The sequence below is a fragment of the Halichoerus grypus genome, chromosome X, assembly GCF_964656455.1.
Source record: "Halichoerus grypus chromosome X, mHalGry1.hap1.1, whole genome shotgun sequence".
NCBI lineage: Eukaryota > Metazoa > Chordata > Mammalia > Carnivora > Phocidae > Halichoerus > Halichoerus grypus.
This window is the reverse complement of record NC_135727.1, coordinates 36,564,777-36,591,410: the sequence shown is the minus strand read 5'-3', so window position 1 is coordinate 36,591,410 and position 26,634 is coordinate 36,564,777. Positions and strand designations below refer to the sequence as shown.

The 26,634-nt window shown below is 40.5% G+C and overlaps 1 protein-coding gene across 1 annotated transcript in view; it reads left to right on the top strand.

Annotated features, from left to right (window-relative positions):
- LOC118528468 (uncharacterized) overlaps window positions 1-26,634 on the top strand; it is a 201,832-nt gene that overhangs the window by 140,297 nt on the left and 34,901 nt on the right. The window contains exons 2-4 of the mRNA XM_078064000.1: window positions 17,567-17,632; window positions 18,585-18,648; window positions 22,458-22,551. Of these exons, the coding sequence (XP_077920126.1) occupies window positions 17,567-17,632; window positions 18,585-18,648; window positions 22,458-22,551 (224 nt within the window). The remainder of the gene's footprint in view (window positions 1-17,566; window positions 17,633-18,584; window positions 18,649-22,457; window positions 22,552-26,634) is intronic.

Sequence of the window (26,634 nt, the reverse complement as noted above, 5' to 3'; positions counted from 1 at the left end):
TATTCCAGCCAGGTCATAAGGAATCTGTTTCTGTCTTTTGGTTCTGCTTTTTTGTATGTTGTTGGTCTCGGCCAAGTTTTCCCAAATGCTGAGAAAGATGGGCACTAACAGCTCTAGACTTATGTCCTACTAGCTTAGCAACTCTAGCAGGAAAACCCTCTTTTCCAGTAATTTTAGTTAATATCTTGAGGTTTACTCTTACTGGTCAGGCCTGGGGCACCTGCTCTTCTGTGAAGTCATGGGGATGGAGTCAGCCTCATCCAAACCACATGAGGAGTTGTTTTCCAAAGGAAATTCAGGGTATTACCAAAGGAAGGAGTAATGGACTATCAAAAGCAAAGATTGAACTTCCTTATTATGGCATCTCTTGGGCTGAATGGAACTCCTTTGGGATTGCTCAGTTGCTTTCATTGTTCAAGATGGTTCTGTTTCCTGTGAGATTCTGAGCTTTTATTGAAAATAAGGCCTTGCTTCTCTTGTTTTCATTGTGTCCTAGACAACAGAAACAATGAGTGTGAAACAATAAAAGATCTTGAGCTCATCTTGTATTCCTTCTGTACTCCTCGTTCGTTCACTCTAAAAAGAGCTCATTTCTCAGAATGGAGAGTGAGTTCTAAGATAGCACTATGAGAACTGTATAGTATCCTAAGAAGTCAAGATCTGAAATGGTTTTCTTGAATATATGGAGGCTTACCAGACCCATAAGATCTGTAGTCATGACCAGAAAAAAAAAAAAAAAATTGATGGGAGGACAATACTCTCCCTATGTTGTCTCCAGAAATTCCACTCTCTCCTCCCACTCCGCCCATTAGAGTGGGTCCTCTTATCACTTGGGACAGGAAATATATTCTAAAGCCTGGAAGATCAACTAGGACTGCAGACTTCTAGAATCAGAAATAGGCCCAGCTTTCATAGCCACAGCCAGTGAAGCACTCTTTTTGTATTGGTTTTAACAGTAAAGATCTTTCTGTCATTCATTAGGATCTAGTGAAAGAAATACTGAATGGGGCTGATGCCATGTAATTGGCAAGAAGGTCCCTTGGCCCTGGCATACTGCTGACAACTGTCTTGTACTTTCCTTCTAGTCACCAGTGAAAGAAGTGGGGGTTGGGAGAGGGCAATCATTACCCTTGTTTTTACCCTCATTTAGTCCAGATTGAACATATTATGATACAAGTGTTAATGTATCAAGGAAAGAGAACTATTGACAATTCTCAGCAGTGACCGAAGCATGCATGGGATGCTGAACACTGCTCTTGAGGCTGACATTTTGCAAGCAGCCTGAACTGGATGTGGGGAAGAGGAAGAAGGGTCAGGAGATGAGATTATCATCACAAGAATTTTTTTCTGCCTGTTCAAGCTGTCACTTCTTAATTATATTCAGCGCTCATCACTGTTGTTATAGGAGGGTGACTCGAATTATGAATATGAAAACTTCCAGCTTTTTAATTCATTTGTAACCAATGACTGATTGACTAGCACAACTGGGCTTGCATTTTGAATAGCTTTTTGGCATCTTTCCACCACCTAATACAATACAGATAATTCCCTGACAGCATGCCAGAGATAATGCAATTATCATTGAGTTTCCTTAGACATGTTTTATATTATCTACTTAAAAGAATCCTATTTCCTTGCTGTAATCTAATCTAGCTTGGACCTGACTATCTTAAATGAGACAGATAGTTTAAAGACAAAGAATAAGCTGGGGATGGGGTAAGGTGCTTGTTACCTTTGTCTCCCCTGTGAGACAGCATCTTTTGTGCAATCTGGGTCAATAAAAGGGCCCCAGCCCCCAGTTCTGCATCCTCCTGTCCCGAGGGACATCTGTGCTACCTTCAGGCTATTGCCATGAACATTTCCAGTTATTATACTCATAGGAAGAGATCTTGAGGGGACTTTTAGCTCATTTCCCTCCCTCTACGAGGAGCTACGTTGGGACTATTCCAGCAGACCTTGTTGCAAGTTCAAAACTCTGCTTGAATGAGGACCTTCAGCTTCTCCCTGCCCTGTCCAACAATCCACAGTAGTGTCTATTCCCCTTTTCTCTCAGGAAGTTCTTCTTTATATCTGACCTAAGTTACTGACATCGTATCTCAGTGCTCATTTTTCCTTAATGGAGATTTATAATACTATCTTCCTCTTCATGTAGCGATGCATTAGAATTCCTGGAAATTACAGTCAACTCACTCCTTGGTCTTCCCTGGTAAAACTGTTCTATTTCCTTCATTTTTCCCTTTTAGGCCTCAGTTCTGAATATCTGTTGATTAACTGTCTGCTCTCCCTGGCTCTCACCTGGTTCTGCACATGTTCTGAATTGGTGGAGCCCAGAATTGCTCCCTACGGTTATAGCCAGAATAGGTACAGACTGGGACTGCTTGGGCAGTCAGGGATAGACAGTCTGACGGAGACTCATGCCAGAAGATACATGGCCCACAGAGTGAACAGTGCAACTCTGTATGTTGGGTAACACCGAATGAGCTCGGAGAATTGCATTATGTGTATTATGAATAATAAAAATAATTACAAACCTTCCAGGTTCTTTCAGAAAAATAGTCCAGCCACCCACAGCAGGGATGTTTGCACTTCCCACTCGCTCATCTGTCACCTTGATGGCAGGCAAGCTCTCCCATTGGTCACACAAAACAATCATAGTGGTTTCCATTCCCAGGCAGGTGAGAGTTTACTGGAGGGGATCCATGCTGCATTCCCCACCAGTGTGATTTTCATTTAACAAGTGGTCAGACTCTAATTCAGCCATGAACACAATGTCTGGCCCATAGCCCTCAGGAATGTTTTCCCTTCCAACTGGCCGTTTGTTTATTTATGTAACAAACACATATAGGGCTTCTCATGTGCTGGGCACTATTTTAAGTACTTCACAAATATTAATTCATGTAATCTCCATGACAATCACAGGAGTTAGTTACTCATAACAGCTTTATTTTACAGATAAGGAATGTGTGGCACAGAGTTAATAAATAACTTGTCTGAAGACATACCGCTAATGAGTGGCAGGACAGAGATTGAAAAGCTAGGCAGTTTGATTTCAAAAGCTGCCTGCTTACCTACAATACTTCTCTGCCTTTTTGACTTTCTTCTCCATCCCACCCTCCAAGCCCACCTCTTTTCCAAGACCAGAGATTGGTCTCTCCTAAACTCATTTTTCCAGTAATCTTCTCTAGTACCTTATGTATGTATGTAGTGCATGATTTGGGCAGAGAGATGGCTAGGAGAATCGTCATGACTAAATGGTAGGCTTTCTTTTACTTTGTGCATTTTGTTCTTGTGGGTTTTTTTTAAGATTTTATTTATTTATTTGAGAGAGAGAGAGACAGAGCATGAGCGGGGTGGAGGGGCACAGGGAGAGGGAGAAGCAGCTTGCTGCTGAGCAGGGAGCCCGACGTGGGGCTCGATCCCAGGACCCCGAGATCATGACCCGAGGCGAAGGCAGCCGCTTAACTGACTGAGCCACCCAGGCAACCCATGTGCTTTTTTTTTTTTTTTGCCACCTTCATTATGAGGAAAGATTTCTTTCCAGCTGCTTAATCAGTTGCTTTCCCAAAGGTAAAAACAGAAAACCTGGTGAGAAACTTGAGTGATTTTTTTCTTATTTCTCAGATGTGTGTTATGGGTGCAAGCTGAGAGCCCTGCATTTCGCTCTGCCTGCATTGTCTGCAGGGTCTATACCCTGGAGATGAGACCGAACACCCTAGATCACCTCCAACATGGTGGTGGTGGAGGGTGCAATCTTGTAAAAATACAGATGCCTGGGCTCCACTCCTGATCCACTGAATTAGAATTTTAGGAGAAAGATCCAGGAATAGCACATATTAGCACACATATTAGCAGGCTTCCCTCCAGTGATTCTTATGCATAACTGAGTTTGAGATCCACCGTCCCAAGAAGCTTTGTGAATGGCCAGTCTGCAGAATTAATGCGGAGGTTTTAAAAGAACACAGATGGCCTGGTTCCACCTCTGGAGAGTTTGTGTGGTGGTATGCTGGTACCATGTCTCAAAAAGAAAAAAAAAAAAATCTGATTTGTAGCATTTGCCAATTTTCATGGCATACATATTTCCACCATGATTTATTTCCAGCTACATACGTGAGGTCCTTGAACTCCGAGTTGGGAAGCCACGCGCACAGTTGATTCTTGCAAGCCTGTACGAACTGGCACCTGCACACCTGAAGGGGTGAATATGAGAGGGTGTGAGTAGGAAGTTAGCCCGCACATAGGAAGGGGAAGGACATTGAATGCAGTGAGTAGGTGACAGAGCTGGGATTTAAACCCAGCCCTTTCTCACTCCCAAGCCCATGCCTTTAATCCCTGTATTGTCTATGCCTTTGTGCACACTATACAGCCAATTTTGGGAAGATTCTTTCCCTCCAGCTCTCTCTCTGAAAATTCTGCCCATCCTTCAAGGCTTGCCTCAGCGGCTGCCTCCTTCTTGAAGCCTTCCCTGTATCATTTCCCCACTCCCATCGCTATGGGATGGGTTACAGAGAGACATCGTTGTTGGAGGCCTGCTCTAAGCAGATCCACTCTGCTTAAAACAGGGTAGCATGGTACAGGAGAGCAATGGGGCAGAGTGATAAGAGCACGGGTTTCAGAGCCAGACATACATGAACTCAAACCCCAGGTCCACTATTGACCAGCTGTGTAGAGAAGTAGTCACCTTTCTAAGCCTCAGTTTCCACAGATGTAAAATGGGAATAAGAGCGACCTTGCAGGATCATTGTAAAGATTAATAATAACTTATGGGAAGTGCCAGGCTCTTACAAATGTTGGTTATTATTATTCATGCATTTGCCCTATGCTGACAGATGTCACCCATGGCTTTGCATCTTGAATTATTTGGTATCAAATCACCGTCTATAAGGAGTTTTCCTTATCACCTTTGAATGCCTTTCCCCTACCCACCCAACAAAAAGAACAGCATTTGAGTTTGTCTTTGGTGACTCCCAGCCTCGCCCCGAGCCTTGGTCAGGGCTGCCGACCCATGCAGGAGCTATGGCCTTAAATGGCTGACTTGCCTGATATCCATTTGCCCCTCCTGCCTCATGCTGTTTATGACTTTCAGAGCTCTGAGTAAGTCAGGAGAAAGAAAGTTGGAATTGAGATGTACTACATGGCCACCTATTAAAGTTCCAGTGTATCAAAACTCACTTTCCATGCATTGCGGTCTGCTTGAGTGGCAGCCAGGCTCAGTGGGCTGATGAAGTGATGAAGAGGTTGTCAAAGAAACAGCCAACAGCAGTCCATCAACTTAGCCTTTGGCCCTACAGGTGGGAGAGAGGCAGATGTGTCTGGAGTTTGCAAGCCTAGGCCTGGATCCTCCAGGATGCTTGCTGCCGGGCTCGTGTGCTGGAGATTATCCAACTCTACGTAACTCTGTGATACCTAAAGTCTTTCTGGAATGCTCTTCTGTAAACTTGGGCATTACTGAAGGCTGCTTTCAATGTGTGATCATTGTGAGTGAAGCCACTAGCTGCTGTTGACACCCGTGCAGAAATGAGTGAAGCAGGTTTTGCCAGGCGTTCGGTAATGCTCAGTGAGATTCGGGCAAGTGAGGCTTAACCTTGTGGCCAGGATGGGCTGCCTGGGTATCAGAACTGGGCAGGGGTTAATAGAGCACTTGAATAGTAGCATGTGAGAAGAGGGGGGATATTAGAGTATTTTTAAAGTAAACTTGGCCATTCGGAAATGGGAATTGTGTGGCTCAGGAGACAAACTTTCCAGACTTTGCCATCTTGCCTCAGGCTGATTCTGGGTCCCAGGTTCAGAGCAGCTCTCTGAATTGCCAAGCGGCAAGTGACTTCACTTGCTGTTGGCCTGCACTGAGAAGCAGTAGATAATGGTGTGACAATATTTAGACATACTTGCATGCACTTGCTGACAGCCCAGGGACTGGAGGGTTGCAGAGCTGTATTTCAACAGCCCTTTTCAATGCTCACTCTCCCCGCTTGTGGATGCAGGGGTCCTGGAGGATATCACTGAGTCAGAACTAAGGATTTGAATAACACTGAGGGAAATCAGTGCTGATTACATTTCTTGGAAGTGCCCTAGTTGAGGAGAGTGGTAGGTGGTGAGGGCAGGCCCCAGAATCATGATAGACTCTGCTTTGATTTCTTCCTGCCATACCCACAAGTTCAAAGAAACTATTCTTTTTTTTTTTTTAAAGATTGATTTATTTATTTGAGAGAGAAAAAGAGAGGGTGAGCAGTTGGAGGGAGGGGCAGAGAGAGAGGGAGAGAATCTCAAGCAGGCTGCACGCCCAGCATGGAGCAAGACACAGGGTTTGATCTCACGACCCTGAGACCATGACCTGAGCTGAAGTTAAGAGTCGGACACTCAACTGATTGGGCCACCCAGGTGCCTCAAACTATTCTCTTTTCTTAAAGATTTTTTTTATTTATTTGACAGAGACACAACGAGAGAGGGAACACAAGCAGGGGGAGTGGGAGAGGGAGAGACAGGCTTCCTGCGGAGCAGGGAGCCCAATGTGGGGCTCGATCCCAGGACCCTGGGATCGTTACCTGAGCCTAAGGCAGACGCTTAATGACTAAGCCACCCAGGTGCCCCTCAAACTATTCTTATTTTAATTGTAACACAGTGAAATCTGTGAGAGATTTTTTTCCTCCATATAATTCTAATTTTGTCTCAACAAGATCTGATTAGCTGGGAATTATCTCAGAACAAAATTTCAAATCAATTTACTAAAACCAAGCAACTGCACCCAGTCTTCCCTCACTGACTTCCTGATAAAGACAAAATGCCAGATACTCAAACCCTTTATGAGAAGAGTGAGGCTTGACATTTATGCCAAGAAAGGTGTCGCCTCTAGGGAAAAAAAGTACCTCCACAAGGACTTGACATTATTAATCCTCATTCAGCCCACTAATTATCTTGTCTACTATCCAGTCTTTTGAAGGTTTTGTCCTTGTTGCAGGTGTTAGGCTGTTCACTTCCACTCCATAAATATTTACTGAGCATTTATTGTGTCAGGCACCATGCCAGGCATTGAGGCTAAAAATATAATTATTATAGTTACTACGTACTGATGACTAAATACGTACCAGATACTTTAGATGTATTTTCTCTTAAATCCTTCCAACAGCTCTATACAGATAAGTACTATTATCATCCCCATTTTGCAGATGAACAAATTGATGCACAGAGAGGTTCAGCAACTTACTAATGGCCACAAGTGGTAGAAGTGGGACTTCAAACCTAGTTTTTTCTAGTTCAAGAGTCAATGCTTTTGTTCAATCATGTATATTACTATGATAAACACTTTGCCTTCTGTCATGTGATACAAAAACCCTCTATGGTAAATATTATTATTATTCCCATTTTACAGATCAGGAGGCTGAGAGAAGTTATGTGACTTGCCTGAGGTCATATGAGGAATAATGGTAGGACCAGGATTTAAGCCCTGGGAGTCAGACTCTAGGGCACATGCTCTTAACTGCTATGTTCCCTTGCTTCTGTGAAATCAATCTTTGATTATTACATGGGGGCAAAGAGGTCAAAAAGGCATATCACTGGCAATATGACAGGGCACACTAGAACTAGAAGTCCAGATAGATGAACTTGGAATAGGCAGATATTGTAATTCAGGTGGACCAGTGGAATGACAGAAAGGTTACAAGGAATAGAAAGCAGGTAATTCCAAGCCTACTTTGAGCCTTACCATCTCCTCCCTGGGTAATAGTAAGCAAGTTAGGTCTCTTTGAGCCTCAGCTTTTCCATCAGTATGATCCAAATTGCAGTCTCTGCTCTATCTGACAGAGGTATTGTGAGGGTAAAAGAAAATAATAGATATCAAAGTGCTATTGAAATGTTTTCATTTCTATTAAATTCATTTTTGGAGGAATTAGATCCATTTTTTGTATGTTTTTGTATGGCATAGGTACCACCTGAGTGTATCTGACTCCTGGCGATTAAGTGACTCAAATGGACCTAACAGTTGCCTTTAGAAATCCATTTGTTACTGGAAAAGTAGCAGCAAAAGGAATGTTGTTGGACTTTCTAAATTGTCCCATTGTCACTCTAGAACTTTGGTTTTACTTACTGGAAGATTTTTCTCAACAGTCAATAATCTATGGATTATGATTTTGAAGTCAGATAGAACCCTTACTGGCTGTGTGACCTTGGGAAATTCACCTAATCTTTCTGAGCTGTAGTACTGTTTTGCCCCTGTCCAACAGGGTTAATAATATACTCCTCACAAATATGCAGTGAGGATTAGGGGAGAGACCAGAGGTAAAGCTGCCAGCATAGTGCCCTGCCACAGAAGACATAGTCAACAAGTACCAGTTCCCTGGTCCCTATTGTTTTGGCATTATTTGGCAAGATGACATGGATATTGATTTGCCTTAAAAAAAAAAACAACAAAAACTTTCTGCCACAAGTAGTAAATGGTTGACTTGTTAACCAGTACAATTTTTTCTGGAACTTAAGGGCTGGAGTATCACCTTATATACTCTTATCCATTTGTTCCTTCTGTTGGGTCATCAGCCCTCACAAGTAGGATATAACCATGGAAAAATGGAACCAGCAGATATAAAAATCTAACCTGGATTCATGTAAAATAATTGAATTTCCTAGGAACCTTCACTGCAGTGGCACCATCATTAACACCATATATTCTGGGGACTGGGAACCTCCTGGGTTTTTAGTTTAAATATAGGAGTGCTTTCTCCATAGTTATGGTTAGCTCTAGGACTAGTGGTCAGCTTGCAAACATTTGTGATTTCCACAGGCTGTGCTTGGGTCAAGGGCTATAAGCCATGAGTCATCTTTGAATCCCACCTACCCACCTGTCTTCCCTCCTCCTTTTCCTCTGCCTTTGCCAGAGAAATTAGTGGCTGGAGAGAAGCCAGGTTGATGGGCTCCTTTTTGTACTCTAGAAAATCTGATTTTGAATTTCTACTTCAGGCAAGTGGGGATCAACATCACTCCCCCCAGTAAAATGCAAACCTGGATGGCTTAATTTATCACTCTCAAACAATGTCATTATGAACACATAATGCTTAATGGAGCAAAAAAGAGGGGGAGTGCGCAGTAGAGCTTTATGATTTTGGTCTGGTGACTGCTTATATTCACCCTGGCTTTGAGGTTTGGGTAGTATGTAGCAAGTGGGAGGGTAGGCTTGGCTTTTTAGATGTGTTCAGGGATTCTTCTCTTGGAGCTTATGATTCAGACTTGTCTGTTTTCAAGATTCAGGTACGTTGCCTTCTTTTCTTTTCTTTTTTTTTTTTAAAGTTCAAGTTGTTTCTGGCAGCAAAACTGAGAAATATTATCAAGTCCTGCTCAAAGAATTATTTGCCACAGATGATATCGAACTCAAATGAATAGACATTTCAGTTTGGCTTCTTTATGACCTACCACTACCCTCCACAGCCAACTTATATTAATGGCCTCAGTCAAGGACAAATGACAAATAGCTACCTTAGACTAGAATACAGTCTCCTTAGCAGCAATTGACATGAACACCTCCCAAATGTGAGTCAAACCTGAGCCTGCAGCCTGCTCAATTTAGGAAAGTGGACTTCAGCATGTAGATCTGAAGCTCTAGAATGGCTCTGCTAAGGTCCCAGAATGCCTTAGTGCTTCATAAGAGCCATGTTCCTTTGGTTTGGGCCCAAAGCTATCCCCATAATTGTCTGCACTGCCAGGGCTGTTGTTTGCCTTAGAAGCAGACAGTGTACCTGATTGTGTCTCCTGTGAAGGCAGGGTTTGACCATATGGCCTGTCATGGAACTGAGTCCCAGAACTCTAAAATATTTCTTCCCAAGTTATGGGGCAATATCTTTTTAGTCATTGTGACATAAACAAAAGTGTAAATATTAGTTCTATCCAATAAAAATGCCAAGCCAATTTAGAACTCTATAAGGGCTAGCCAAGGTCTCATTGAGAAGTTGGACCTGGCACCCTTCCCAGAAGGTCAATGGACCGGCTTTATTGACGCATCAAGGAAGAAGCCATTCCTGAGCAAGGATTCTGACTTGCTCCCACTCTGTCCTTAGCTGTTTAAATCTGGGAAATATTACAACTAGCATATAGGGAAATCTCAGCTTCCAAGAGTCTACTCACGAGTAAGGCTGAGGAAATGATCCATTTTAGAGCTGTAAATGTTTGTGGAAATAGCTTCTTACAAGTACTCATATAGAGTCATTCATCCCAGGCTGCACCAAATGTTTTTGGCAATAGAGGAAGTTATTGCTTTGGAGGTGGGGTGGGAAAATGATGAAAGGGAAGAGAAAATGTGAAATAATTTAGCCTGCAAAGCTGGCCCAAGTGCCAGGGAGGGGAAATGAATGGTTTGAATGAACCTAGCAGTTTGCCTATCTGGTTATTTTTGCCTACTTTTGATGAGTTGGTTCTGGGAAACCACTATCACAACAGCATTCCCTCAACTATGGTTTGCCCCTTCCTATCTGTGTGATCTAAATAAGTGATGTGACTCGATGAGCCTCAGTTTACCCATTTACAAAATGGGGATAATAGTATCTACCTCACAAGTTCATCGTGAGAATTAAATGTCCTTTCCTTCCCCTCTTCATGGGCCAGGGCCTGCTCTTCACTGTCTAGGTATACCCTTAAATATATTACCCTGTCAGAGTAACCAAAAGGTAGAGAAATGCATGCTGTCTAGACTCAAACCAGGGTCAATACCAAGAATTAGTAGAGACACCAGAGGCAAGTTTTGGATCAGAAGTTGAGACTATGAGGTGGATAAAATAATGAAGTAGAATAATGCCTCACCCCAGCCAAAGATGTCCACATCCTGATCCCTGGAATCTGTAAATATGTTACCTTACATGGCAAAAGGGGTCTTGCACATGTGATTAAATTAAGGATTTTGAGATGGGGAGATTATCCTGGATTATCTGGGTGGGGCCAATGTAATTGCGGGGGTCCTAGTAAGAGAGGGCCAGAGGGTCAAAGGCAGAAGACAATGTGACAACAGAAGCAGAGGTTGGAGTGATGCCATTGCTGGCTTTGAAGATGAAAGGGAGTGATAATCCAAGAGAAGTGAGCCGCTCCTAAAAGCTGGAAAAAACAAGGAAAAGGGTTCTCCCCTAGAGGTTTCAGAAAAGAACCAAAGAGCCCTAGAATTAAGTGGTCTTTGGTAAATAATCCTAGATTTCAGGCAAGTTGCCTCTTCTCTTGATCAGGACTAACTTTATGTAGTGCTAGGTCAGGTGCCAAGATGGATTTATTTTAGGAGTATCATAAAGGGCTGCATTGGTCATAAGAATTCCCATCAGAATCATGGAGGGAAGACTTGTGTGGTTCATTGAGGAAGTGGGACAATTAGATATCGGCCTATGGGAGTACAGTGGTTTGCCACATAGCTGTTTCACTCATAAAAAACAATTCACAGAGTGTGCGGGGGCTAGAGTTTTGTCCTGAGAATTCCCTGAGGATCAGGGTAGTGACTTCCAGCTTGATCTCCCTTGAAGCTGAGTGGCCTCTGAAGAGCAAATTCATAAGGGAAGAATTGTAGCCATCAGTAAGGCAGATGCCTACTATTTGCTAATTGGCAAATTATCTAGGGATTGGCTCCTATGTTACTCTAGTTTAAGTACAACCTAAGGGAGGGAAACAGATTTTTCCTCCCTTCAAGCTTTTATAGCTTAATTATTATATCATATCAAACTCTAAAGGGAAATTAGTCTGAATGTTGCCGTAATGGAGGTATATACTTTGTATACATTTCTGTTATAGCTTTTGTAGATATATTTTATTACTAAACATTGCCTGTGTCTTATTCACCAGTATATGGTCAGCACTTAGCATGGAGAGGGGGCACTTACTACATTCTTTGTGGGTGAATGAGGAGCAGTTTGTTCTGAGAGTCAAATGATGCTGGGTGAGTCTTAATGACGTTGGTATATGAAGAAGGCTAAAAGCCATGATCTACTAAAGGAACATGTCATCCTTTTCTAGAGTTAAAAAGGTAGCTCACAAGAGATTGCATAATGACCACTTCTTCAGAGATTTCACTAACATGGCTCCTACTACCAAGTAAATGTGTCCTTTGACTTCCATTGAGATGTAAAGTACAGAAAATTGTTAAGAATAATAACACCCATATCCCCCCATTACTATAATTAACTCTTAGCATTTTGTCTTATTTCCCTCTAGTCTGTTTTAGGCATTATGACATTAAAAGTAAGCTAAAGTCCCCTTTGACCACCACCCCAGTTTCATTCTTCTCCACATTAGAGATAAGCAGTATAATAAATTTTATATTCTTATGTACATCACCATAAACAGTGGATATTGTTTTTTGTGTATACAATATTTTATTTATATAATTGGCATCATATTTTACTTATTATTCCATATATTACTTTCTTTACTCACCATTGTTTTCTTTTTTTTTTTTTTTAAAGATTTTATTTATTCATTTGAGACACAGAGATACAGAGAGAGAGAGCATGAGCAGGGAGAGAGGCAGAGGGAGAAGGAGAAGCAGGCTCCCTGCTGAGCCAGGAGCCCGATGTGGGGCTCAATCCCAGGACCCTGGAATCATGACCTGAGCCGAAGGCTGATGCTTAACCATCTGAGCCACCCAGGCGCCCCTCACCATTGTTTTCTAAGTTATGCTCATGGTGATGTATAGAGATCTAGTCAATGCCTTATAGTTGCTGAGGTAGTTTGCCTTAAAACTACACCAGATGTCTCCCTCTCTGATTTCTTCCCATTCTGTTTTCCCTCCCTTCCCCTATGATGCCATGAGAGACTCTTAACTATAGGAAACAAACTGAGGATTTCTGGAGGGGAGGTGGGTGGGGGGATTGGGGTAATAGGGTGATGGGATTTAAGGAGGACATGTGATGTGATGAGCACTGGGTGTTATATGCAACTGATGATTAGCTGAACTCTACATTTGAAACTAATGATCTACTATATGTTGGCTAATTGAATTTATATAAAAAACTACATCAGATGTAATTATTCTATTCCCCTCTTGATAGACAACTAGGATGTTTTCACTCTTACTGCTATTACAAAGAGCACTGGAATGTTCTTTTTGCAGACAAGATGGAGCAGCCTCACTCCTTTCACATTCTCTCTCTTACCAATAAATCATAGACTTAACACATCAAACAAACAAGAAATCTCCAAAAGGAGAAAAGAAGGCAAACTGTCTTAGGGACCTCAGGACTTAAGGAACAACACAGCAGTGATTTTGCTGTGTTCCCTTTTTACCTCCCATATATCCCAGACAGCATACTGAAGTACCCTCTAACCTGGAACCAACAGGCACAGCCAAAAAATCGCCAAGAAAAGCCTGTTACTTCTAGCCAAAGCGCTGGGGAAAGGGTGACCTAACAAGAAACTTTTTTGGCAATACCTGTCCTACTCCAACTAAACACCAATGAAAAAACTACACCCCCCCCCATAGTTTCAGTGGGCCAAACAGAAGCTAACTTTCCACCTCACCCTTCTTTCTTGCGGAAATAGATGGTTATGCTCCACTTCTCCCACTGAGAAGCCATCTTCTGCCATATCCCTACCTGGAAAACAGATGAAAAATTTTGAGTTCCCCACCCAGGTGGCATCGATGGGTAGAGTAGGGAGCCGATCTTCTACTGTCTTATTCCTTCACCCCATTACCTCCTGCATTGTGGAAGTAGATGATATTCTGATTCCCTCTCTGGGTGGTGTTGGTAGGGCTGAGCAGGAAGTGCTGATTTTCCATCCCCACACCTGGCAGAAACAATGGGGCCAGTGGGAAGTGAGATTCCATCCCTGCCCAACATCAACAAGGTAGGACAAGGAGGAGCAAGATTATGTTAGCAGGGTCCAGTAGAGAGATCAGTGGGGAGTTGAGTTGCTATTCACACAACAGTGAGGCTGAATGATGGTGTATAGGGCTGGGCAAATGAGCATTCTGTTTTTCCCCTTCTTGGTGTCAGCTTCGCCCACAGGGTAGCTGATCTTCCACTCACACATGGCAGCAACAAGGCAGAACATGGCTGTGCAAAGTGGAGAGTTGGTCCTCTGTCTCCTCCTCTATCATTGGTGTTAGCTGGGCCCAGAGGGGTGTTGAGCTTACACACCCTCTTGGTGTGGGTTTATGCCCCATATTCACTGAAAGGGTATCAATGGGGTGAAGAGGGGAGCTGAACTTTCACTTCACTATTCACAGTGGGGTGGTTTGATTTAGCCTCTACTTTTGCTAAGGTGGTATGAACAGGCCCAGACAGAAGCTGAACATCCACTCCTACCCATACCTGCATATTGTGCTTAAATATGGTGGTTGCCTGCTATAAAGAAGGTTAAATAACTCCAGAGTCTCACAACATAATACCTACATTTTCTAAAATATATTTGAAAATCACTTGTTATACCAAGAATCAGGAAAACCAGAACTCAAATGAGAAAAGATAATCAACAATGAGAGGACTCAGATTTTGAAATTATCTGACAAGGATTTTAAAGTAGCAATCATAAAAACACTTCATTGGGCAATAATAAACACTCTTGAAATAAATGAAAAATTAAGTATCTCAGTAAAGAAATAAAAAATATAAAGAAAAAAGGAATGTTATAGAATTGAAAAACAATTAACTGAAATTAAAAAAAAAAAAATTCCCAGACCGGCTCAATTGTAGATTGGAGATGACAGAGAAAAGAATCAGTGAACTTGAAGAAATGTCAATGGAAATTACCCAATCTGAACAACAGAGAGAAAATAGGCTGAAAAAACAATGAGCAGAGCTTCAGTGACAGTGAGCAATAACAAAAGATCTAATATTTGCATTATCAGAGTCCTGGAAGGAGAGAAGAAATACTGTGGATTGAAAAAAAATATTTGAAGAAATAGTGGCTAAAAACTTCACAAATTTGGCAAAAACCACAAAGCTCCTGATTTAAGAAGCTAAGTAAATTACAAAAAGGATAAATCCAAAGAAACCTATGTCAAGATCTCATAATAATCAAAACTTTGAAAACTAAAGACAAGAAAAAATCTTGAAAGAGGCTAAAGAGAAACAATAAATTACCTATAGGGGCCCAGGGATTCAAATGTCAGTGAATTTATCATCTGAAGCCATTGATGCCAGAAGGAAGTGGCACTGAAGGAACTATCAATACTAAATTCTGTATGCAGCAAAAATACCCTTCTGGCATGAAAGGGTGAGGAAAACAGTCTCAAATTAAAAACAAAAAACAAAAAACACTAATAAGAGAATTTGTTACCAGCAAACCTACCCTTAAAGAATAGCTAAAGAAAGTTCCCTAAAGAGAAATAAAATGATCACAGAAGAAGGCTGGGATTTCAGAAAGGAAAAAACAATAACAACAACAACACAATGTAATGTGTAAGTATAACATATATAATATAATCTGTAAATATAACAGACTAGCCTTCTCATCAGATTTTGAATGGTCTGTTGGTTGAAGCAAAAATTATAACTTTAACTGCCCAATGTATAGAGAAAATACTTCAGATATTTATATTTTAAAAAGTGGGGATATTGTAAAGGGACTTAAATGGATGTAAGGTTTCCTCACTTCATTTGAAGTGGTAAAATATTGGTCCAAGTAGACTGTGCTATGTTGTGTGTGTGTGTGTATATATATATATATATATATATATATATATATATATATATACACATCTATGTGCTATGTTGTGTGTGTGTGTGTATATATATATATATATACACATATCATATATATATATGTAATAGTAATACCTAGAGCAACCAACAAAAACATAGTAATGTTTTGTTGTAATACCTAGAGCAACCAACAAAAACATATATAAACACATTATAAATTATAAAATTCAAGGGGCGCCTGGGTGGCTCAGTCGGTTAAGTGGCTGCCTTCAGCTCAAGTCATGGTCCCAGGGTCCTGGGATCGAGCCCCACATCGGGCTCCCTGCTCAGCGGAGAGTCTGCTTCTCCCTCTCCCTCTGCCTGACTCTCTGCCTACTTGTACTCTCTCTCTATCTCTCTGTCAAATAAATAAATAAAATCTTAAAAAAAAACAAAAAAAATAAATTATAAAATTCAAATACACTAAACATAAATCAAAATGGATTTCTATTCAATGTTCAAGTGACCCAAAAGAAGGCCTTTAAAGGGAAACAGAGGAATAAGAAATAGAACAAACAAATAAATAGAAAACAGATAATAAAATAGCAGACTTAAGCCCTACATATGAATAATTTAAGTGGTCTAAATATATCATTTAAATGACTGAGATTGTCATCACCTCAAAAAGAAACCTGTACCCATTAACAGTCATTCCCCATACCCCACTCCCCACTCCCAGCCCTAGGCAACCACTAATTGACTTTCTGTCTCTACAGATTTGCTTATTCTGGACATTTCACATAAATGGAATCATACAACATATGGTCTTTTGTGACTGGCTTCTTTTACTTAACATTATGTTTTCAAAGTTCCTCCATGTTGTGGCATGGCCCCTCATTTTTTTGATTTCTCATTTATTGGGCACAAAACATGGTACTAGGAACTATGATGGGGTCATTGAGGTGCTTTATTTTGTTTGCTCTTCAAAAAAATCCTTTGAATTTAGTAAATAAGATTATCTTGATTATAGATGAGGAAAATGAAACTCAGAGGTTAAATAATTTGCTCAACATCTTAGAGCTAGTAAGTGGCTGAGCCAGATACTTAGCCCGGGTCTGATGCCAAAGCTCATGTTTGTTCCCCTATGCCATGCCACTTTTCCATTTAAGACAAGGTGGACCTGTTCCAGAAGATAACTTGGAATCTACCTGATCACTAGTGATGATTATTGTTTGGCCATAGTAACAACATTTGAGGATTCTGTTGGTCATGACTTGAACTGGTTCCCTTAAGAACAGAAAGGACTGGTTTTCTCCAACCATGAAAGCTAGTCTTGCAGAACTGGGCCTCCTGCATCTTTCATTTGTGACCAATTCTGCTTGCATGTCAACGGATTTGGTGAATATTCTTCCCCATCTATGATAAAGGGGTTAAGCATCTTCAAACCTTTGAGGTTTTAGATGAAATTAATATATATTTATTTTATACTGTAGTTGGCAGCAATTTATCTAGGTTATCATGCTTAATTAATGTAAGTGGAAGGCATCATTTGCTACAGAGAGCTATAATTATTTCCAGGAGAAACTTGAAAGTTTCAGGGAAATTTGGTGTTTCATTCTGTAGATTCTTTCTATAGTCTCTTTTAAAAATATCTATTTTTCTTTACTGGTGAAAAGAGCATTTTGAAATTTCCTCTCAGAGACTTGCAAGCAGAAAATTTGTTGAGCAAATAATGTGCAGTTGGGAAAAGCAGCTTAGGTAGCCAGATTTTCAGTGGATAATTTGATATTCTTAGATTGTCAGATACCGTAAGGCATCCAGGTAATTTGCTGCTTTGAACCAAAACACAATTGCCTCCCCAAGCCCCCACAACTTAGTTTTGTTGTTTGAAATGTTGCCTAACAATGGCTTTCTCTCTTTAACTCACCATTCTGCACCATCTGTTAGAGAGTGCCTATTTTGAACACAGTGTCTCATGCACCCTATCATTCTTATAGCTCCTGGAGGAGCCAGGCTGTTTGGAGAAGGAATCGTGGCTTTGGGAAAAGGAAGAGGAAGAAAAGGTAGAACCAGAGTCCTCAATATATTTCTAGGAAGTTTCTCTTCTATAGCAAGATAAGTATCCCATTGTGGTCCACCCTTTGAATGTGGGGAGTGATGCAAAGTTAAGAATGGGTTAAGGTGTAGTCAAAGCCAGATCCAATTCAAGTAGAGAGTTTAAGGGTCAAAAACCAAGGAGTGTTCATTGGGTGATTATTTTCTCTTCAAAACAATGCTTTGAGGGTCAGGAGGGTATGTTTAACTATGCAGAGTTAATTTTGGAGGTAGAATCATGAATAAGAACCTAGGTTAGCAATAAGATAGCAATAGAATGGTGCTGAAAAATGAGATAAAGGCAGTCTAGGTTTATCCTGAATGATAGCTTATTGCTGGCACAGGCTTACTTTTAAAGTCCTGGGGACATCCTTCCTAGGGGACTGCTCTGTCCTTAAGGTGTCAACTAGAGCCCAGCACTATAAAGTGGCTGGGGAGAGAAATGAAGGTGGGATATTCAATAGTTTTCAACGAGGCCAGGGTGAGGTTAGTGAGTGGGTTAAGGAAACAGTCTTATCTTCTCACCCTCCTAAACTCAAATAATCCCTTTATGGGCTCTTGCTGGGATAAACAGAAAGTGCTAATGGGTGACAAGCCTTGAGTGATACTGATGCCAATGAATAAAGTTTTGGGGGATGGGGAGTGAAGGCCAGTATGTGTGTATGTGAACAGCTTACTAGTTTATCTGACTATTCATCTTGAGCAACCTTTAGATCCTGTGATGGTTAATTTTATGTGTCAACTTGACTGGGCTATGGGTGCCTAGATATTTGGTTAAACCTTATTTCTGGTTGTGTCTATCAGGGTGTTTTAGATGAGATTAACACTTGAATTGGTAGACCAAGTAAAGCAGATTGCCCCTCCCAATGTGGGTAGACCAAGTAAGAAAGAATACTTTCGCTCTGCCTTTTTGTCTTCAAGCTGGACATTGGTCTTTTCCTTCCTTCAGACTCCTGGGGCTGGACTTCTCAGCATCCATAATCATGTAAGCCAATTTCTTGTAATCTATCTCTCTCCTACACATGCACACATGCGCGCGCACACACATTCTACTTCTGTTTCTCTGGGGAGCCCTAATACAGTACCAAAATTCCCATTGCTTGTCCCTTGATCAGTCCACTTCTCCCACCGGTGACCTTCTTGGAATAATAGAGTGGAACATTCTTGTACTGCTCCTGTAAGAGGAAGAAATAATTATCTCTTACTTAAATCCACAACTGCCTTCTTTCGTATAATCACAAAGACCCATGTGTAGGCTTAAGATTTTGAGAACCTAAGTGAAGTTGTGTGGTTGTTGATTTATTCAGCCTTGAGCTTGTCTGTAGCTGTAACTGCACAGGACTAGAATCAGCTCTTCTGGCTGAATTGACTGGCCAACAGATGAGTGGGAATGTTATGTAGACCCAGACTGTGCATCCTTTATGTTTGTGGGTGTCACTGCTTTAAGTGTTCACAGGGCAGAGATTGCATTGTTTTATTGTGTGTACAGCAGCTAGGTTAATGTCACATGCATATGGGGGCTTCAGTGGAGTTAAGTGATAATACAATAATTGGTAATTTACGTTCTATATGCAGATCTCTCAGGAGAAAGAAGACTAACCGAAAGCATTGTTATGGCTACATGGCGAGCCATATTTAAAGTTGCAAAAGAAAATTGCAACTGGTCATCAAATGTTTGGTTGTTATCAGTAGTGGGGAACATTTAGCCTTCAGAGGGGAAAGATCACATTTGCAGCTTATTTTATATTTAGCCCACAGGTCATACTCTCGAAGACTGTCCTATTTATGTGTGTAGTTGGGAACACAAACGTGACGTCTAAAGTATTTTGTGGATTTATTTTAAAAACAATAAGAGAGGAATGGGAAACCATTCAAGATCTTTATCTGGGCAAAATGTAACGATGTTGATGATAACTGTGATGTTGACTATGATGGTGTAATAATAGTAGCTACCATATTTAAATATTTACCAACTACTTGATGTGGGAAAGGCAGAAGAAAAATTAAATTTACTACTTACAGCCCATTGACAAGTCCTTGAAACAGGCAGTGAGCTCCTAGAGGAAGCTCCTCTAGGAGCTCACTGCCTCGATGTTAATACTTTGCTAAGGGCAAAAGGCAATCTTAGCTTAACATTATCTTGACCCCCCAGGATCCTGTAAGTCTACTTTCACATATAAAAATTCCTTTGGAAACTTCCTTTATCTCTCCTGCCCCACCCCAAATAAATGTTAGCAATCATCCTCCAAGCATATGGCCCACTGATACACATCTGAAGAGTCTCATGACTAAGGTTTTACTAGACAGTAGTAAATGACCTTGTCCTAACAACAGCTAGTCCCCTCAAGGTCCTGGAAAGCTTGCTTCCGAAATTCCTTAGAGACTTATGCTATCCCAACTTGAAAGTATATAATCAGTCACCCATCACAATCCTAGTGCAGCTCTTTCTGCCCAAGGATCCTGTCCCCATGCTTTAATAAAACCACCTTTTTGCACCAAAGACATCTCAAGAATTCTTTCTTGACTGTTTGCCCTGAACCCTAACATTTCTACTGACACTGTTCTAGGCGCTTTACCGTATAACAACTCATTTAATCCTCAAAAAGACTACTTTCAGCCACAGAGCTTCACTTACGGATGCTCCTTGAATGAGAAAAAGGAAGTATTTTAGAAATGCCTGTACTGCTGCACTTTATTAAATTCTGTCCATTTTTACCTACTGTTAAAATATAAAGGATTGCACGTACTATTTTCTTTAAAAAAGTCAGTGTGTTAGATGTTTGTTTCTTGGTGCTTTGACCAACATCAAGCTCTTTATTCTTTTCTGACCTTGCCTCCTCCTCTCTGCTCATTCCTACCTTTTCTTTCCTCCTGCTCTTCTTCCTTCCTTCAGTGGCCGTGTGTAGAAAGATGAAAGACATTCTTTGTTTGTGGTGTGGTCCCTGTTTATATCCTGCGAAAGACAGGACTGCACATCAGGCCATTTGAAAACTTCCGGATTACTGAGGGAATTTTCCAATATTCACAGTGTTTAAAGTAAAGAAATTAAGTCTTGATTCAACCAAGTTTTATACAAGGTTAGTTTTGACTATCTTTGACTATTTTTCACACTTACATAGATCATATATAATGTGTGTGTGGGTGTATGTGTTAAAATCAAGGATAAAAGATTAGAAATGACTCCATATTGACCTTGCAGGCTGGCACTCACTTCTGAAAGATTTATAGCCATAACTCCCAGTCTCTATCCCTCAAATACCTGGTAGTAATAAGCTAGGATGAAATAGCTTTTCATTTTAAAGCAGATATACAGCTTTATTTTATTTTTATTTTTATTTTTTTTAAAGATTTTATTTATTTATTTGACAGAGAGACAGCGAGAGAGGGAACACAAGCAGGGGGAGTGGGAGAGGGAGAAGCAGGCTTCCCGCGGAGCAGGGAGCCCGATGCGGGGCTCGATCCCAGGACCTGGAATCATGACCTGAGCCGAAGGCAGACGCTTAACGACTGAGCCACCCAGGCGCCCCTACAGCTTTATTTTAAAAAGTGCCCCAACGCCTAAGAGAAAAACAGGTACACTTCGATTTCAAAGGATTTACTTGGGGAAGTTGTAAGCATTTTAATAAAAAATGTGTCTTTGAACCTTATGAAAATGAGATACACTGAAGCATGGAAAGTGAGCAGCAACCAAAGGACACCCGGAGAGACAGATCAATCTCTGAGCTCTCTACCGTCTGAGCTCTGGGAGATGATTTAAGTGGAACTTTTTCCATACTATCAGCTGCTTCCCTCTTTGTCATAAAAGATAAACAACATTGCTAGGTGCCATGAAATCTACCTAAAATGAACTGAGTTTAAAATAAACTGTTTCATACCATCTTACCTGGCCCAAATTATTCAAGACATCCTACAAAGAGCCATGTTATTAAATAAAAGGAAAAGCAATTAAAAAAAAAAAAGCTTTCTCCTAAGCTATGAGCTCGTTAATCCCTAAGCTCAATCTTATAACAAGTACTGCTCTGATAACATGCGCTTGGGAAGTGTTTGCTTTATAACCTCCAATGTCAGGTTGATTATTGAAATAAAAGGTAGTGTCTATTGTAAACTATTATATTTGGAGAGACAGAGACTGTGAGAGAGAGACTGTGTGTATGCATGGATCTGTGTGTGAACATGGAGCGTGGGTGGAGCCTGTGCATTGCAAAATTATGTAATAAGTAAAGTTTGTAATTAGTATACACTAGGGTCCCCACAACTGTGGGTGCCGATTTTCCCTGCTGGTTCTGTCCCGTAGCTGCCCAAGTCCTCTGGCTATGGTGCCACTGCCAGACTTGGCTCCATGCAGTGTCCCCACTTTGTACATTTCTCTCTCCCTGTCCTCTATCACAACTTGTCTATTCTGAACTCTCTTAATTAGGTAGCTCTTTCTAGTCGATAATAAGTGCCCTCTTGGGCTAAAGAAACACAGGAGCATAGAAAATCAGAGCTGGATGAGATTTGGCCTAAACCCCTCATTTATTACTTTGGTGATCCTAGAGCCCAGAGATGGAAATTACCTCAACCAAAGTCATACAGCTGGTTATTAGGGGCTAACAGATTATCCTTTCCATGTCCTATTTTGTATAAGCTTCTGAGTTAATGCTTCAGCAAAAAGGAGTGACTCTAAAGGTGGAATTACTCCATGCCTGATGTGGAGTAATAGATATGAAAAGGTTTGGAGCCATGTTGGGGCTTTTAATGGGAAGTCATTCTTTCTTCTCTGCTACTGATTTGGGTTCTGTCTCTTGTGCAAAGCATGGGCCCTGGGCTACACCTGTGCTGTGTGCCACAGAAACTACCTCTGGTGCCTTCTCTGATGGATGTCAAAGAAGTGGCTCCTGGGCAAGAGGTGAGTCTATTGCGAAGTGTTTTCACCTTTTCATAGAGCTCATTTCCATTCTCTCTCTTTTGCAAATTACTGATATGACTAGCCCACATAAATAGAAAGAAGCAGCTCCACTTAAAAAAATGCATGGGGCTGTTCCCTAAGAATTCCACAGTGGGAAGCCTTCCAGGAACACTTTAGAAATGACAGTCATCTTGATGCTTTCCCTGCTAGATTCTGCTCAGAACTTAATAGACCAAAAACCAAAAGGCCACATGGGCTGGTATCAGGGTCCTGTGGGAAACTCACAGAGGTGGAATGCCTTTTGCCCTAAGGTTGCTTTCTCTTGAAGTGTCCACAGACATATCATATAGGTTTGGGCTATATATATATCTAATATATTACATACATAATCAGGCTCCTCTAAGTCCTCTTCTTGACTAGGCCTTGACTTTGGCCCCTGCCCTGTCTTTGGCCTGCTCAGCTTTTTCTTAGCAAAGAATCCTGCTAAGTAAGTAATCTTCCCACTCTTGATATCTAATTACCCTCGATATCTGATCAACTTCCTCATCCCTCATTCTTGATGTCTAAGCCCTTGGCCTGCCTTGAGAAAGAATCCTGTTAGGCCAATTTAGTAAGAACCCTTCCCCCCCAGTGATATTTCCTCTCAGTGATTTTCTATCCATTGATCCCCTCATGCTGCCCATTGGCTATAAATACCCATTTCTGTCTTTGCTGTGGCCAGAATTCAGACCAATCTTTCTAAACTACTGCAGTAACTCTATTGCAATATACTTTGAATAAAGTCTTCCTTACCGTTTTCACAAGTGTCAGAATGTTTTTTGTACTTAACAGTCTCTATGCCAGAATTCCACCATACTGCATCCCTAATGAGGTGATAACTTGAATACTTCCAGTGACAGGGAGTTCACTACTCTGAGGTAGGCCATTTAGATGATGTGCAAGATGTGAAAGGCTGCAACCTATTGGAAAAAACAACTTTGGTGTCAGATAGACCCGAGTTGGTTGCCTGTTTTTTCCTTCTAACCTTCCCGTTGCTTCCATTCAACAGATGTTTTATGAACCCTTTGCCAGCAACAGGGGAAAATGGGATAAGGAATCTGTTCTAGGTAGAGGGAACAGACTATGTGAAGGCCATGAGGCAAGAAATAGACAAGAAAGGAGAGAGCATGGCGTATGTTAAAAAATAATTTTCAGAGAAAGGTAAAATCATGATGCTTATACACATATAAAAATTAATATGTATTAAAGAATTTATTTTACTAAATGATATGAGCAAATCAGGCAGATGTTGTAACTGGTGTCAAAACAGCACAGATTTATATGGAGTAAAGGAATATTGAGATGAACTGCAAATAAAGACAAAACTGGTTTTTCCACAGGGGTGGAAACTAGTCAACTAAATCACTGCTGGGTAGGACATAACTTACAGGTCTCTCAGTTATCTACAACTTGCAATGACTTGCAAAATGGCTCAAAGACAAAGATCGGGGATAGAATCTGATAACCCAGAAAAGTGTACTGCAGAGGATGCATAGTTTTCCATTAAAATACATTTTTTTCTCTGTGTATTTGAGTAATTCAAAAAGATTCTTTGTGGCTACAGTACAGTTCCAAGCAGTAAGTGGTTAGAGAGGGCCAGATCATGAAGGGCTTTTCAAGTTACGCCAAGAAATTTCAGCAGGGAAGTAACATGATCAGATTTATGTTTTAAAAGAGAGCATTCTGGCTACATTGTTATTGGAGGGACAGGATGAGATGTATGGACCAAGTTAGGAGCATGTTGTAAGCTGGACTCAAATCCTTATGCTGCTGCTATTAGCTGTAGAGTCTTAGGTGAAGTTACTCAACATTTCATTTTTTCTTTTAGTGAAGTGAAAGTTTATTAAGTGAAGGTAAGAACAGAAAGGAAAGAAAAAGAGCTCTCCAGAGTGAGAGGGGTCCCAAATGGGTTGCCACTGAGGGCTTTTATGGCCGGTGTTCAGCATTTATGAGACTTCATTTTCTCTTCTGGAAAATGGATAGTAATACCTTCCTTGCAAGATTGCTGTAAAGATTAGTATTATGTATGCATGTTGTAGACAATAAATATTAATTTCCTTCCACTCTGCTCCCACTTTGCAACCAAATTGTTAGAACATTTTCATACTGAGCCAAAACTTGCTTCCCTTAACTCATGTGATTGTGGAGGTCATAGTAGTGCTATTTGGATATATATGGACAAAAATAAAATAAGACTAATCCCTCTTGCTTTCACATATTTAAAGATAGATCTCTTATTTCCTTTAAGTCTTCTATTTTGAAACTAATCTTTGAAACTCTTCCATAGTTTCTTCTCTCTCTCCTGGATACTCTTCCCTAGATGTAGGAGGTATCTCTCCTAACTTATGGCATACAAAGGTGAAATGAGCATAATACTCCAGGTATGGTTGAGACAGTATATAGTAAAGTGGAATAATCAGTTCTCTTGATCTGGATAATAAAACTATTTTATTGCCTAAAATCACATTAGCCTTTTTGGCAACCATGCCATATGACTTATTCATTTTTAGCCTATAGTTAATGAAAGTGCCCGAGTATTTTTCACATGAACTGTTTAAGTGAATTTCCCTTCATTCAGAACATACCCAATGGCATTTTCAACTTATAGGCAGGATTTCATTTTGCCCACTAAATTTCACTTTGGTTGCTTCAGGCTAGCTTTCGAGTGTGTGTGTGTGTGTGTGTGTGTGTGTAGTGCATATTCATCTAAATATCACAACATTTTATAACAATGACCAGTAAATTTCCCTCCATTGATATAGTCTTATAACCCTTACCCTGAAGCACTCACTGTTGCCATTTCCTTGTGAATCCCTTCAAAAATATTCTATTTCTATACAAGCAAATGTACAACTGAAAATACAAATGATATCGTACTATATATACTTTTCTGCACTTTGTCCTTTATGTGTAATAATTCCAGTAGAATGTAAGCTCTAGGAAGGCAGGATTTTTGTTTGTTTTTTAGCACCTAGAAAAATGTCTGACACATACTGGAGGCTATAGAAATATCTGTGGATGATGAACATGTTTGAAGATTTTCCATATCAGTATGTTCCAGGGATCAGCGAACTTTCTATAAAGGACCAGATAGTAACTGTTTTAAGTTTGTAGGCCATATGGTCTCTGTCACAACTATTCAATCCTGCTGCTGTAGCATGAAAGCAGCCATAGACAGATAATATGAAAACAAATAGGCTTGACTGTGTGCCAATAAAATTTTACCTACAAAAACCAGTAGGAAGCCAGATGTGTTCTGTGGGCTGTAGTCTGTCAACGCCTGGTACATACAAATCAAACTGGCTTCTTTACATAGTTGCGTACTATTCTATCACATGGGTAAACTATAAATTCTTTAATCAGACCCCTGTTTTATGTTCATCTAGGTTAGCCATCTTTTGCTCTTATAATCAATGATGCAACAATGTTTCAATGAGCAACCTTTTTCTTTGTGTGCCAGTCTGAAAATATATTCCTAAATTGTACTGGCCAAGTAAAAGAGAGCAGGCATTCTTCATTAAACAGATATCATATAATTGCCGTCTCAAGAGGTTGTGTTAATCTGTGCTCCCCCCTCCAACGTGTGACATTGCCTGCTTCTTCACACCCTCTCAATGCTGTGCATTATTAAATTTTCATTTCTGCTAATCTAGAAGGTGGAAACTAGGTGATCATTCATTTTTATTTTTATTTTTAAAAATTCAAACACACAAAAAGTACAGGAAATAGTATTATAGCAACAATTAAATAGATGCTATTAGTTTACCTTATTTGCTACACATCTCTCCCTCTTCTTTCTTTTTAAAGAGGACATAAAATATTATAGATTTAACTAGAATCCCACTTTTGACCCTTTTCCTCTCCCTTCATCCTCAGATATAACCACCTCGAAGTTGATATATATCACTACCCATATATATATTATAATATACATATTATATAGCAATATATAATATACATTACAAATACATATGGGGTAGTGATCTTTAATAATATATTTAACAAATATATAATGTATATTATTCTATATGTGTATATATGCAT